At 39.9% G+C, this 15,904-nt stretch overlaps 1 protein-coding gene across 2 annotated transcripts in view; it reads left to right on the top strand.

Moving 5' to 3' along the window:
- LOC146479560 (nucleoprotein TPR-like) overlaps positions 1-15,761 on the top strand; it is a 56,084-nt gene extending 40,323 nt beyond the window's left edge. Inside the window, exons 45-58 of one of the 2 annotated variants that reach the window (XM_085110392.1) lie at positions 561-677; positions 1,343-1,415; positions 2,048-2,336; positions 3,142-3,408; positions 5,234-5,463; positions 6,529-6,635; positions 7,211-7,308; positions 8,001-8,267; positions 8,608-8,905; positions 10,721-10,785; positions 11,787-11,876; positions 12,927-13,022; positions 13,804-13,854; positions 15,558-15,761. In XM_085110392.1, coding sequence (XP_084966518.1) covers positions 561-677; positions 1,343-1,415; positions 2,048-2,336; positions 3,142-3,408; positions 5,234-5,463; positions 6,529-6,635; positions 7,211-7,308; positions 8,001-8,267; positions 8,608-8,905; positions 10,721-10,785; positions 11,787-11,876; positions 12,927-13,022; positions 13,804-13,854; positions 15,558-15,634 — 2,125 coding nt within the window. In that variant the 3' untranslated portion in view covers positions 15,635-15,761. The remainder of the gene's footprint in view (positions 1-560; positions 678-1,342; positions 1,416-2,047; positions 2,337-3,141; positions 3,409-5,233; positions 5,464-6,528; positions 6,636-7,210; positions 7,309-8,000; positions 8,268-8,607; positions 8,906-10,720; positions 10,786-11,786; positions 11,877-12,926; positions 13,023-13,803; positions 13,855-15,557) is intronic. The other variant, XM_085110393.1, reaches the window with a different exon arrangement.
- Positions 15,762-15,904: the final 143 nt, after the last annotated feature.

Consider the following 15,904-nt stretch of genomic DNA (forward strand, 5'->3'; position numbering starts at 1 on the left):
GTCGTTTTTTGGGGAGCCGTATTGCCCTCCTCCCCAATACGACTTCTGTAAAAAAAAAAAAAGACCAAGGTTAAAAACGAAATAAAAACCTACAGCCATCGAGTTTGTGAATCAAGTCCTAAAGTGCGACTTCTAGTGAAAGCAATTGAGAAGTATACTTGGTAAATGGGGACTATTCAAGTGAATGCTAGTTTCAAGTATGTTTCAGTTATGCCATTTATTATGCTGCACAACGTGGTTTTAACCTAATTTCCCGTGGTGCTGTTTGTTATGTTGTAAAAAGTAGTTCTCACTTTTGAGTCTGTGGATGAAATAGGTCCTTAAGTGTGACCGTCCAAATAAAAGCTACTGAGCAGTACTTGCCTGAGGTGCTGTTTATTGAGCTGTACAAGGTAGTTCTAACTTTTGAGTCTGTGGATGAAATTCTTAAGTGTGACCATTCAAATAAAAGCTACTGAGCAGTTCTTTCCTGTGGTGCTGTATGTGATTCCTCAAGGGATAAGTGATAACTGTGAACTACGTACCTAAAAGATAAAAAAAACCCTTCTTTCATTTGTTAGAGGTGAGCCAGAAGTATCATCTACAGAAGTGACAGCCAGTGAACAGCCTCAGCCTACTCCGTCCACCGCAGTAGTGTCAGGCAAGAGACAGAGAGATGAGACTCAAGTTACCGACAGGTCAGATGGATTTACTTACTTCTTAAAGAACGGTACCTCTAATACAGAGGTATTTTTGCGCAGCTTAAGACTATTCGGTAAAAGCAGATCTTTTCAAGGGCTTTTGTAATCCAAAAAGGAAATTGAGCGTAACCTTGAATTTTTCAGAGATAATCAAGAGCAATAACTTTTAAAATTCAATTCTTCATTGTATAAATTTCAACTCGTGTACGTGCGGTCGGGAATCCTTTTGTGATAGAAGGCCAGACTGCTTACATCTTGAATTTGCGAACGGGACTTTGGACGTGATGCTCGACGAGTTTGCCTATAAATTCTGTAGGTCTCTGACGAGTCTCTTGCCCGAGACGAAACGCCGCGTCAGACTAGCCACAATTCTTAAAAAGCTGAAAAATATAGAAGAATGTAAAGTATTTTCTTTTTTAGTTAAACGCCGATTATCTTTGAAAAATGCTTGGTTACCCCCAATTTCCTTTTTGGATTCCAACAGGCCTTGCTTTGCTTTTTCCGTGAAAAAAAAATACCTCTGTGTTTTCACTGTGAAGGTGCTTTCACAGTTTTCATTGCTAACCCTTCACGATTAAATTTAGGTTTCGAGTTTCTCTCGTTCATGAGCTTAGTAGAGTACGCTTTGCGTTTTCTAACACTTTTTTCTGTCTTCATTACAGAAGTACAATTGAAGTTGTAGAAGGTACCAGTACAGAAGAAGAACCGTTGACAAAACGAATCAGGACTGCAGAGGTTTGTTAACTCTTGAAGTTTATTTCTATGCAATGACGCGGTAGTGGTAACCTTTCTCCTGTATACGACGTTCTTCCATTTTTCCTGTTGCATGATGTTGAATTATTCAAGCTGAGGAAATTGAATAACGCCCACATATTTGGCCCTTGTGAAATACGAATGGTGAACCAAGGCACTTTCTGTTCGACCAAAAATTCCGGAAATTTCGGGTGAGGAATCGAATAGAATTTTCTTTTACTGCACAGTGATAAACCACTCAAAAATACTTTTGACTTCGGGGTTACTGTCCTTACGAAATCAGATGCGCAGACCGTATGCGCAGTAGCGAAAGGAGGCACCGTCTTTAAAGGGGCTGTGTTACCTAGTATTTTTAGTATCACTTTGCAAAACCAAAAAACATACTTGTGCGGATGTAAACGTTAGAATAATGGTTCAGTTTTGTTAACAATAACCCTACTAGCGGACATAAACCAGTATCATTCATCTGTGGCTGCGGATGGCTAGGATGAAAATGGATTGCAACCAATTTTTTCAAGTTCCCTCTGAGTATTTTGAAAAATGTGCTTAAAACTGATTATGGTTTATTATTCCTCGTGCCGCTTTTAATTCCCTTTTTACATTTTGAACTTCAGCTTCAGGTTGAAGGGGAGGTCGGTACATCACAAGAGGCCGTTGTAGAAGAAGCTACCACTGTGGAGGAAGCAGTTGATAATCAGCTCCGAGGAGGAGAAGCCGTTGAAGACGTGGCTGACTTCTTTGATGTCTATGAAGGTGGGGAAGATGCCGGCGGCGAGGAAGAAGAGGAAGGAGAAGGTGATGAGGAGGGACTGGAGGAAACGACGGATGAACCTGCAGCGGCTGCACCTGAAGTCGTATTGATTGAAAGTGACGATGAAGAAGAGGAGGAAGAGTACGATGAAGGTGAGAGTATGTGCAAGCAGTTTGTATCACTTTGGTAGAATGTGTCAGAAAAAAAACATCCTGCCGTAATTTCTCTTCAACATTCAAAACAAAACAAAAATACGAGGTTCCAGCGAGAAGGGAACAACTATTGGAATTCCTCTATTTAGACCCTCTTCCCCCTACCCCCCCCCCCCCCCCCCCGCTCGCATTAGACCTCCTCCCTCTTGGAATAAGTCCCCCTCTCCAACCCCGGTTGTAATCTGAACAGCAGGTTTCCCATCGTATGCAGTGCAATATGGCGACCACAATCGTTAGCTCACAAAGCCGCAAATATTGCAAAGCACATGGATGTGTTAAAATATTACATAAGGCCCCTCCTCCCTTTTCCCACCGGCCTTTGTGAGACCTAACATTAATACGCCGTCGTGGAGCTTAACGGGGGAAATACGGTACTTGAAATATCTGGCTCAAGAAAGTGGCGATTATTAACATGGAAGGAGGGTGGTGGTTATCCGACGAAAACAAGACACAGTGTAACCTCCCCATAATGGGGGCATCCATCAGAGCATTAGCAACTGACATGTTGTTATATTGTTGCGGTGATATTATGAGATTTTCAAGCAATTTCTTTCAGAGGAAACGTGAGTCAACGTGCCACGACTGAACGGCGTCTAAATTTGCATCTCACACCCACAAATGTGTAAAAGGAGGAGGAACTTGAGGGGCTTGAACTTTTATAGCAGAACTTCTCGTTTAAGCAATTCCTGTTACAAGACAGTGATGATGGTAAATTACTTGCTAACCAAGGGCAATGGTGTTATAGGTGATGAATATCCTGAGGGTGAAGAAGGCGAGATGGAAGAGGAAGATGAGGAAGAGGAAGAAGAAGAATATATGGAGGGAGAGGATGAAGATGAAGAGGATGAAGACATTGAAGAAGATGAAGAAGAGTTGAAGGATAAGCATGAAGTTGTAGAAGTGATTGATGATGATGATGACGACGAAGACGTGGATGAAGATGTCGGGGAAGCGCAAGCTATGGAAGATACCCCTCTAGAGGAGGAGGAGGTTGGTGAGGAGATAGAGGAAGGTGTGTACCTGAGTTTGCTAGTTATCGCTAGTTGAAAGCTTGTGATAACTTGTGAATGCGTTTGGCAATTAGAGTGATGACGCACTATTCGGATTCTTACTCTGTTAATACCGGTAATAAATGGTGTGCCCCTCGCTTAAGAAAAAGATATTCGCTTTCTTTTGGAAACTCTTTAGGACTATTCCAACTTGTTAGTTCCGTCACATTATTATAAAGTTGAAATAATATGGTCAGGATTCCTGTAAAAATAGGGATCAATCCACCCTTATGTTTTCTCCTTTTACGTACATTGTAAAACCTTGAATTTAGTCGATTTGTTTTTTAATTTTTGCAGAGAGTGGCAGAGAAATGTCGCAAAACGTTGAGGATGTGTACTGTAGTACCATACGCTTTCTCCTTACCGCTGGTCCTAGTTGTTCAAGCCCGATTAAGCTGACCCTGGGTTGACTTGAACTATGTTTCCAGTTTATTACACCTTTTGCTGTTCATTACGAGAAAATACGCATCCATTTGCGTAAAATGGCGACCAATTGCGCGAAGACACATTCATTAGCGCCAAACAACGAACATTTGCGCTTAACTCAGATTCAATAACGATTTTTGCATTTTTATCAACATTCAAAAACACTTTTGGGCATTCTTATGCGTCATTCGACATACAAAAGAGAAAAATATACTTTCATTTGCGCCAATATTCAAGTCATTAACACCATCTTGAAAGTCAATAGAGGTAATAGACAAACATTAACGTGTATAAACCATTTATTAACATTTTTGTCACACTGTTTGAAATTCAATAGCATTCCTGGACGGCATTAGTGTGGATAAGACAAATATTAATGCGCTTGTACAAACAATTGAGCGTTCTTTAGATTCAATATACAAAAATCGATTTTCAATTGAACAATACCTAATTTACAAGACTTTTGCATTGACAGTGGGATGTACACGATGTACACGAAATTTTCTGATGCTTTTATCCCATTCTGCACTTGACAAACAGGTTACGTAACCTGTTTGTCAAGTGCAGAATGGGATAAAAGCATCAGAAAATTTCGTGTACATCGTGTACATCCCACTGTCAATGCAAAAGTCTTGTAAATTAGGTATTGTTCAATTGAAAATCGATTTTTGTATATTGAATCTAAAGAACGCTCAATTGTTTGTACAAGCGCATTAATATTTGTCTTATCCACACTAATGCCGTCCAGGAATGCTATTGAATTTCAAACAGTGTGATAAAAATGTTAATAAATGGTTTATACACGTTAATGTTTGTCTATTACCTCTATTGACTTTCAAGATGGTGTTAATGACTTGAATATTGGCGCAAATGAAAGTATATTTTTCTCTTTTGTATGTCGAATGACGCATAAGAATGCCCAAAAGTGTTTTTGAATGTTGATAAAAATGCAAAAATCGTTATTGAATCTGAGTTAAGCGCAAATGTTCGTTGTTTGGCGGTAATGAATGTGTCTTCGCGCAATTGGTCGCCATTTTACGCAAATGGATGCGTATTTTCTCGTAATGAACAGCAAAAGGTGTACTAATCAGTAGACTTGTCTTTGCCTTTTGCTTAAAATTAGCTTTTAAAAACACCTTCCGGGAGGGAAATGCAAACCTTGATAAACTTTTAATCGGGGATTAGCGTTAAACGCCTTTTGGTCAACGGGACCCTGATGTTTATGGCTGAAAATCATCGAAAGGAAGGGTGTTAGGGGATGAAGTCGGTGGGCAAAGTTTTGACAATGACTTCACTTTAACTGAGCAAAGGTGTTCTTGACAATTTCAATTATTCTCTCCTTGACTGTGTAATCATCACCAGAAGAGGATGCTACTGAGGGAATGGAAGAGGGTCAAGATGAGCTGCAGCAAGCTGAAACTACAGAGACAAGTGTGCAAAGAGAAATCCCCGCCACAGCTCAGCTTAATGTCCAAGAAACTGAGGCCCAGCTACTGGAGGGGGACCAAAGAGGAACAACACCCACAACAGCTCCATATGCACAAAGACTCCTCAGTGCCAGATCTCATTTGGCTCCATTTTCATTCCCTCAGGTAAGAGCTTGAGATCCGTCAAAATGTCTAAATAAAGAGATGTTTTCAGTAGCCGACCAACAGTCCATACCTACACCTGGGATGTTGTTTTCGTTTCGATTTTCTTTCTTTCTTTCTTTCTTCTTCTTTCTTTCTTTCTTTCTTTCTTTCTTTCTTTCTTTCTTTCTTTCTTTCTTTCTTTCTTTCTTTCTTTCTTTCTTTCTTTCTTTCTTTCTTTCTTTCTTTCTTTCTTTCTTTCTTTCTTTCTCTTTCTTTCTTTCTTTCTTTCTTTCTTTCTTTCTTTCTTTCTTTCTTTCTTTCTTTCTTTCTTTCTTTCTTTCTTTCTTTCTTTCTTTCTTTCTTTCTTTCTTTCTTTCTTTCTTTCTTTCTTTCTTTCTCTTTCTTTCTTTCTTTCTTTCTTTCTTTCTTTCTTTCTTTCTTTCTTTCTTTCTTTCTTTCTTTCTTTTCTTTCTTTCTTTCTTTCTTTCTTTCTTTCTTTCTTTCTTTCTTTCTTTCTTTCTTTCTTTCTTTCTTTCTTTCTTTCTTTCTTTCTTTCTTTCTTTCTTTCTTTCTTTCTTTCTTTCTTTCTTTTCTTCTTTCTTTCTTTCTTTCTTTCTTTCTTTCTTTCTTTCTTTCTTTCTTTTCTTTCTTTCTTTCTTTCTTTCTTTCTTTCTTTCTTCTTTCTTCTTTCTTTCTTTCTTTCTTTCTTTCTTTCTTTCTTTCTTTCTTTCTTTGGTAATAACTACAGCTTTTGACCAAAATCCATATAAATTTATTGCACCCTGTAAGCTTCATTTGATCGTATCAAGTGCTATTCGACGTTAGGAAGTTGGACTGTTTCAAATTTTGCTGCAGATCTTTGGAACCAGTTAAACAATACTTTGAGAGAAGCGTCTACTTTTTCGTTGTTTATGCGTGGGCTGTCTACGGCTGCTATTTTCTCGTGACTTTTTGCCTTTTTAGGTCGCTTATTTGCATTGTTAGTTGTTGTTGTTGTTGTTGTTGCTGTTTTATTAATTGTATTTAGTGCGGTTACCATTATTAAATGTTAAGTATTAACGTCAACTTCTTCCTCTCTTTTCTCAGGGCCAACCAGCTCCAGGCCCATTCAATGAGGAGGAAGACTGCATGGTGCCGAGCACGCCTACGTTATTTGTACCCAAAAGAACAGATGGCTTTGCAGAGGCTATCAGGTAATGAACCGTTTTCGCATCTATATTGAGACAAGTTTTTCTCTTTTTGGAGTTGGAATAGCAGGCTTTTGTAAGCTCAAACGATGGCCGTGTCAAGGTTTTGGGAAATTAATGTGAATTTCCGTGTGTCGGATACTCTTTAGATCTTGAAACATATGAATTACGTGTGTCGTTACCAACAACAGATGCGAAAGAAAACCAGCTGGCATCCAATTGTTAAGAGCGCTTACTGATACCTTTCTGAGCATATCTTGTAGACCTTTGTCACGTAGGCCATGTTGAGGCTTTAGCACGACAAGCCTCGGCCAGACGCGAATTCAGTGCGAGGCTTGCCGTGCAAAGACAAAGCTTTTTATTCTCCTGCGACTCAACATGGCCGCCGATTGACAAAGGTCGATTCACGTAACCAGTGAAATCCATCTTATTCAGGCCGTTCATGTTAAGTTACCAACTTGATAAACCTTGAACAGTACAAACTGACTTGCTGTGCAGTATAAATCTCTAAGGGAGAAAAGTTACAGATCTAGTTATTCTCTGGACAGTTTGTGTAACGTCATGTTTGCCTTTATCCTCAGCTCTCCTCAAATAAATCGATCATCATTCTCATTTGGTGCACCAGGCGAGAGTTCAATGTCATCTGCTGGTGTGTTGGAGCTTGGCATGTCTGAGGAAGGTGCGTCATATTTCCGTCATACACTACAATTAATGGTGCATGGAATTCAACCCAGGGCAATGGGTACCTGTAATACGTTAAATTTTTGGAGATAATGTGTAAATTTCAAACGTTAGTTTAAAACGTGGAGATATATAGCGTTTTAAAAATTGGATTTAAAAAGTGAAGATATTTTAGTATTTTAGTGTTCTGGAAATTGGATTTTATTATCGCCTTTTTTGCTTGACCGTTGCATACGTGTACGGTCGGCTGATTATTCTACACACAAAAAAATCTGTGCTTCCTGAGATGACAATAGCGGAAACTAATTGACGTCATTGAATCCATAATGGCGGCGTGCGGGAAAAATAAACGCGAACATAGGCGATAAACAGATCCAATATTTAAAACACTAAAATACTTGACTCCACGAGCCTCAAGGGTCAGTTTCTTCTGTGTGTTGTGGAGGTAAAGATAAAGAAAAGAATTGGGTGAATAACTTTTTTAGAGTGTGTGTAGACAATGTTTCACATTCTCTTTTCCTTTTATGTAACACCTCAAAAATGAGATGGTATAATGATATCTTTAGAGGCCAGAACTGAAATTCTAGTTTCGGCAAGTAAAATTCAACGTACACCACGTCACACATCATTTTCGTTACCATAGGTTTGCACGTAAAACTAACCATTTTATGGTGCAATTTTACTTTGCAGGGCTCCGTGTGGATGACACTCAAGTAGACTTGATGGGGGGCTCAGATGAAGCTTCTAACGAGAGACCCTCGTTTGTGGTCCCTACAGGTAGGACACTGAGGAGCCAAAAGGGCAAAAGAAGCTGTAGGAGCTGTGAGGAAGACGTTACGAAGCACAGGAAGACAGAAAAAGCTGCAGTGTTCAAGATTGTAAGGCAGAGAGTAGGAAGAAGAAATCACATCACTTTTTTACTTAGTCCTTCCAGAAGAGGCCGAGGTAGAAGAAAAGGTAGATTAGCTAGGTGATTAGATGATGTTTTGGAGAGGTAACTCTGAAGTTTATGTTGAAGTGCTAAGTGAGCCCTTGAATATGCTGCTGAGCATTAGCCCAGGTTCATTTTGAAAGCTCTAGATTTGGTGAGAGACAAAAAATTACGCATAGGTGTGTTTTGTATCCTTTGTTGCTCTTTACGTGTTCCTTGATTTTTGTCCTCTATCTTACTATCATCTGCTCTTCCTATCATTTCAAAGCAATCATGTAACGATCAGTGGTGGTGACCCAAAGCGCAACAAATCTGGGCATTTTCATTGAAGCTAAGTAGTTCGTGTTTGTTGTTTGGTACCTTCAGGCTTACCAGAAACATCTGAAGCCAGCAATGCCCCTAACCAGCGTCTTCCGAGCACAAGTTCTGACACAAGACAGCTCTCTTTAGAAAGCCTGGAGAGTGAACCTGAAGTTGGCAGTATTGCCACCGTGCCTGCCATCACGGTGACTGAAGCTTCAGAAGAGTCTAATGAACAGAACGTACCCGTTTCACAGGCGCATCCTGAGAGTCTGGAGACCGAGGTAGCGGAGTTGTTAGAAGACGTGGAGACGCTGAAAGAAGGAGAAGATACAGGAGAGCAAGAGGCTGAAGTCAAAGATAGGTTGGTACAGGGGCTGTTGTTGGTGCTATGACACTATTGTTCGGAACTTTTAGATGGAGGAGTATGTGATCGTGTTCAAGTACAGTGAATAGGCTAAGAAGGCTCGCAACAATTTTCTTGCTATGGGGGTGAATCTTTTCAAATCAAACATTCGCATAGAAGGCATCGTTCGATTTCCTGCACATTGCCCCACGGTAGTAAATAAGGACGGTTTAGGGCATAACCAATCAGGACACAGAGATGATACCACGTGACACGAATGGACCAATCAGCGTCGAGCAGTGTGACGTCACCAAATCTATTTTTAGATATGACGTCATGACGTCATTTTTGGAGCGCGGCGCATGCGTGTTGGGGAGGTCAAAGGTCAATCAAGACGACACGTGAGGTATAATAAACAACCTTTAATGAAATAATAACCTTCGAAAAAATGCATGGGGGTGATGAGGACGGCTACTTTCTAGACGTAACAAGAATGCGGGAGCTGTCACGTGATCAACCCGAAGAAGTAGAAGCTGTGCTGTCCCTAACTTATCCTGCACCACTCAACCTTGACAGAGAGAAAGTGGAGCATCTACTCAGGTACTTCATGGATATCCTACGCAGTAAGGAAAACATGTTCAGGGGAAATAGAAAACCCAGAGTGTTAGCCCACACTCTACTGCGCATCCTTCGTTACATAAATCAAGAAAAGTTTCTCGGGCTAGACGAAAGCCGTTGGCCCATTTCATCCTCTACATGCGTGCCATCTGCAGCATGATCAAGAAAACCAGCAAATTCAACGGGTGTGCTTTCAGAAAATCCAACGCATGGCGAGGAGTGAGGTGGTATTTAAGGGAAATGGAAATGTTGGTGCGCGAGAATTGGAAGCTGAGCAAAACAATCAGAGAAGAATGCGAATGGGCAATCAAAAACGTTAACATTGCCAACGAAGAAGAATATGACATTTGAACGACTCCTTCATTCCATTCATCTTGCCATTGGTGTTGTCTGATGTGTATCCCAGAACAGTGAACGTTGAACATTTTTTAAACTTATCATTTGGTGATGGGCATGATATGTCAATAGGATCATGTTTTCATCACCCCCATGCATTTTTGCGAAGGTTATTATTTCATTAAAGGTTGTTTATTATACCTCACGTGTCGTCTTGATTGACCTTTGACCTCCCCGACACGCATGCGTATGCCCGCGCTCCGAAAATGACGTCATGACGTCATATCAAAAATTAGATTTGGTGACGTCACACTGCTCGACGCTGATTGGTCCATTCGTGTCACGTGGTATCATCTCTGTGTCCTGATTGGTTATGCCCTAAACCGTCCTTATGCTCAAATTTTATACTTCCGTTGGTTTCCAAGCGACGGCTGTTACTATGGGAACGCGAAGCTTTTATTTTAAATAAAGTCGGTTTTCTCGAATCCAGTTGGACAAACATTACAAGGAAACTTTCTTGATTTGACCTACTCAACTTAGACAACTTGACACACGTTTTCAGTAGAACATGGAATGTCTTGGGGGTCAATATCGGTCTCCCATGGTGATATCTTGGTAGGCTTGATTTTTGTATGTGGTGAAAAAATAGCCCATTTCCGAGTTGCTTTTTATTTTGAAAAATTCTTTTTCATTCTTATGCAAACAAAATTAATTATCGCATGAAAGGCTTTCCACGAAGCCTCGCTTTCACAATGAGGTTCAAAGCAACTCATAAATGGCCTGTTACCTAACTTGAGCGACACCTGAAGTCAACTACAAAGAACTAACAAAATTTGTATTACATGGCCTCTAAAACGACTGCCGTTTTGACCTTTTTAGCGAGGAAGGGACAGTTGAATCTTTGGAAGCTACAAAGGAGGACATTTCACAGCCAGGGACGTCAGGTGAAAATACTGTCTGGTATATCTTAGTTCACTGGACAACTTGTTTGTGATCGTTACGAGACAGATTAAGGTTTTAACATTGATAGCTCAAAGCTGATAACTCTATTGTGGGTCTGTGAGTTTACTAGACATGTTACCCTATTTAACAATTTAGATTATGAACTCGAGATTTCTATCGCGTGATAGCAGCTATCACGCATAGAAATCGAGAGCGAAAAATCGTAATTGTTTTAGTATAAATCTACTAGTCGTTCAAAACTTAACAAGTAAATTATCCAAGTCCTCCTCACAGACACTTCGAAAACGCGAAGAAGTGGGCTGAATTTTGTTGACAACCGCTACTCACTATCTATCACGGAATGGATAGCGGGTAGCGTAGCCAATCAGAGAACGGCATTCGTAATAGAACGCTAGTAGATTTATACTAAACTTAAATAGTTTTCAAGTTTTTGATGAGACTGATCGGCACTGTATGTCTGATATCTGTGTTTTAAACTGTTTGAATATGTGACATCTGAAAAACCGCTTCACCCTTTACCTAATGTCTCCTGAAACTTTTTTGGTAAGTTAGGAAATGACTTAGTAAACACACAGACTTGCAGAAAAGTGACAGCTTTGAAGTGTTAAAGTAAAAACCTTATCTTTGACGGACATTTATTATTTTTCACCTTTTACTACGGTTAACGAGACAACCTTTCACCAAACTGTCAGTTGCGTTAAAATTTGAAATAGCTTGTTTCCCGCTCCACCTTTAGAATTATTTGACGTCGTTGATACAAAGGACTATAAGAGTGAAGAGTAAAACATTGTGAGCGATACATGTCAAATTGTCTGACGACGGACTGACATCAATCAAAGGTTTACAAAAGCTTGCTAACCAGTTTTAAAGATTCTGAAAAGTTGAACAAACCTTTCCAAATAATGGCCACCCCTTTCCAATGTAATAACGGCAGACTTTGTGTAAGTTAACACACGTTTTAACCCATACTTTCTCTCATCAGGAGAATCTGGTGCTAGTGCCCAGTCTTCCACCATAGGATCTCATCCCTCTACAAAAGCAGGAACCGGGACTCTAGCTAAAACCAAACAAGGTAAAATTAGTTACCCTGTGGCTCTTCATTATCAATTGTTGGTTTTCAAGCAATATTGTATAATACAGCTCTTAATGAAAGCGACAACACAATCACTTATCCTCTTTTTGTCTGTGTGACGCTTAAGAAGAGCATTGTTCTGTCAAAGACGACAAAGGCACAGATCGAAGTGCCATCTGCGGTAAAGAAGTGCTTCCATTGTTGAAGTGTCCTTAAGACGAGGTTCAACCGTATTCATGAATAAATACATGGTACCGAATTATTAATTAATGCGATAATCATCATGTTAAACCTTTCTCTCTCACACTCATCTTTTGATTCTTTGTACGAAATCCCATGGTGAGGCCATTCAATCCAACATCTATTAAGCAGTACTTTCTGTTTGGTGCTATTAAATGAGCTGTTCCAAGGTGGCTCAAACGTTTGACTCGGTAGGTGAATTGAATCGCCAAAACAAAATGTGGTTTAGCCCACCCGGTGACATCTGCTTTTTCCTTCCCTAGAAAGGTAGCGTCCAGTTGCGAAATGTAAACAATTATATGAGTAGATACCTGCTACCATACAGATGAAAGCTTCTGAGCAGTGCTTTTTTCGTTGTCGTACTGTTCATTGTCCAGTGCAAGATACCTTAGCCTGCGTTAGCCTGCGTAGCTGGGGGGTGGGGGGGGGGGATGTTGGACAGAGGCGAAATTTGGGCGAACAAGCATCGAACCTACAAGGGGAATGGGCGACTTACACCCCGCGTTGTCACAGCTTACGCCGCCAAAACTCTATATCCGAGCGCGAACAATATCGCCAGTTACGTGTGCTAGACCTTGGTGTGCCAATGGAATCTTGAATAGTTGTTGTCGACATGAGAGCCATCAAGTAATACGTCTCTAGCCTGCTGTTGGTGTCAAAACTTTTGAACTTAAGTTTCGTTTGTTTTCTTTCGTGTTTAATTTTTTTTCTTTTTTTTTTTTTCAGAAGTGAGAATTTAAAGTCGGTGTACCCTAGCAGGAATAGTAAAGTGAATATTTCTCCTTATACATAAATTGTTTTTGTTCACAGATCCAACTCGAACGAAAGGTAGTGTGGTGCAGTTAAAAAGGCCTGGCACGTCAGCTACCTGGTCTAATACAAGGGGAGGCCACCAAGCACAAAGAGGTAAGTACGAAGTGAAAATTTGGTCGGGACCTAACTTCACTCCTAAAGGTGATGATTCTTGGTTTGGAGCCGTGGGTTAAATTCTGTTTTTGACTTTTCAAATGAAAAATTTTGATTTACTGCATTGTTATGAATTTTAATCTCTTTGTAACTGGGAAATGTAAAATGAAGATAGGGTCACCATGATGAACTCGAGTCGTTTCGTTTTACGTCGATTTAATCTGCTTTGATAAGATCTGCTTTTCCTGGAAAGTCTTAATCCTCTGTATTAGGAGGCATCGTCCTTAAATGGTTCTTGAGTTGCTAGAAGCCAAATGATGTTTCACCATGCAAAACTTGGGAGATGGGAACACATTTGAGAAGTCTGAACGTAGTTGCTTGAACACTTCGTCACCCTATATTTTTTCTAACTTAATGTCAGACAGTAAGCCGGATTTAATTATGCGAAAAGGCGATTGCATTTGGCTAAATAATACGACGAGAGCTGTCAGCCAAATGAAAGTTAAAAAGAAAGGGGAAGAAGGGGAGCTCGAGAATTACACCAGGACCTTTTGCTGGGAATGCAAACGCCACGTACACCCCAACCTATTTTCGGCAAAGTTGAATTAGTAGTTATGACGTATACCATTGTAAATTTAACAAAATCTATGGTATGTATGTATATTGTACCTTCATAGTTAGACTTTGTGCGGACGAATTGGCCTACGTACGTCGCATAGCACTTTATTGCATAGTGCCGTTCATACAGGTGCAAACAAGTGTTGTTTTAATCCTTTATTAGGTGCTCCTGCATCAAGCAGAGTGCGTCGACTGAGAAGGGATCCTGTGAGAGGTGAGTGTCGGGGAATTTCCCGTTTATTCTCCTTATTAAATTGTTATAACGTATATGCTATCGTTTCACGTAATTATTTAACAACAGGCCATTTTCATGATGGCGTCATTTTACTACAACTACCATAATTCATTTCGTTTTCCTTTTCAAATGTAAATTTTTTAATCCCAATGGACAGCAAAGAACAATAGCTCTAATTAGCATGAGAAAAGAAAAACCAGAAGGATTCTGGTAATTGTAGTAAAATGACGCCATAATGGAAATGTCCTATTATCCTGCGAAATCGCGTGGAATATCGCCTGATACTTAGCCGTCAAGGCCGTAGGCCGAGTTGGCTAAAATCAGGCGATATTCCGCAAGATTGAGCAGGATAATTGTTTTATTATTCAACACATTGATAACAAAAGCACAGGTTTATGGCAGAAGTAAGTAAGTAATTTAGTAAGTAATTTATTTAGTGTCAAATACACAGGGGGTGGTCTCCCAGTCCCCCGAGCCACAGGCTCATGATATAAGTGTTTGACAGTATAAAAAAAAGATAATAACTACTAATTAAATTAACAAGTAACATCTAAATATAAATAAATAAAAATAAATCGGGTCAGAGGCAATTGCTGCATTGACAGCCGTTAAAATTTAACTTAGTTCAAAGTCTCCGAAAGGATGATGCATTAGGTGCGTTTTTTACAGCAGATGGCAACTGGTTCCAGATGTGTGAGATCATGTACGCATATGAGCCATGAAGGAATCTACTATTGTATGAAGGCGATCTTTATTTGTTAGAAAAGAGACTTGTAACATTTGACCGCGCGCGCGGACGTGCATGAATGAAAGTAGCAGCTTTGTTCAAGTTTGAATGAAATCGAGAGCATTCACCGAACTTGCATCAAAATTGAGTATTCGTCTAGTGCGCCAATCGCTCCGGAAAAAATTTCCATAAAGTTATAGCCTTAAAAGCTGAAACCAAACAGTATTTTGACGTTGCGAAGGATTTGTTCTGTCAGCTGGGCCGAGCTGAACAGACGGGGAAAGCTTTTTAACGATTTCTCGGGTGAGTGTTTCTTTGTTTACTGCGCAAGCAATTTCACCATCTTTCCTCGGTGTTTTGACAAACGCATCTGGTGTCTTGTTGCTTGCAAGAACTCTGGATCTGTTATGATACTAAACAGCAAACTTGCTTGCCTACTTTGTGTTTTATGAAACAGCGTGATTAATAATTTGGTGTAGTTGCGAGGTCGTTACTTTTTTGAAAGCGCTCTGCCATTTTTCTTCCAGATACACGAAATTACGTATATCGCAGGATATCTGTTATGTGCGGACGACGTATATTGAGTTCACCATGACCATATTTGGGCAGTGTTACAATGTGTCGAATAATAAGATTGGTTGTCTTCCTTCTCTTTCGCCTTTTCACGTTGTGTGATTGGTTTCAGAAAATCTCGCACCAATTTGTCAACCAATCGGTAGTCTAACTAAAACAAGCAATGGCTTGAAACAAACGCAGCATTCTTTGTCAATCGTGACTCCTTGCACGCGTTTTCCCGCCCTTGATGCCATTTACGTGCAGTCTTTTCGAGTTCTGATTGGCTCATCGTGTTGTTTACCTTTGCTTTGATTGGTCTGAGTGATGCCCTTGGTTACGGCCTCACAACTCCCAGTTGAAACCCGTTCTGATGTCTTATTTGTTATTTACTTTTGTTCAGGACCCTCTCATCGTGGACGTGGCACACAGATGTCCCGTGGCAGAGGAGGTGGGACCCCCAGAGGGGGACAAACGTAAATCAGCCATTGTCAATAATTATAAAACCCTAGGTTTGTTTTAACAGTTTTGTACAGAATAAATAACTACTTTTGTTTCTTTTGTTTTGGTAAGAAGTCTTGTAATAAAGTTAAGCATTAGACACGTATAGCGTATGGCTTGATTACTGTTCTTTCTTCTTTTATTTAACAATTTTGTTTTATATCGTCGATAATTTATCCCTTTTGAGTTGGAAATACTCTAAAATCTGAAATTTTATTACATGGTACTTTATAAAGTATTTCATAAGTT

The sequence above is a fragment of the Pavona decussata genome, unplaced genomic scaffold (genome assembly GCF_977016875.1).
Source record: "Pavona decussata unplaced genomic scaffold, jaPavDecu1.1 SCAFFOLD_58, whole genome shotgun sequence".
Taxonomy (NCBI): domain Eukaryota; kingdom Metazoa; phylum Cnidaria; class Anthozoa; order Scleractinia; family Agariciidae; genus Pavona; species Pavona decussata.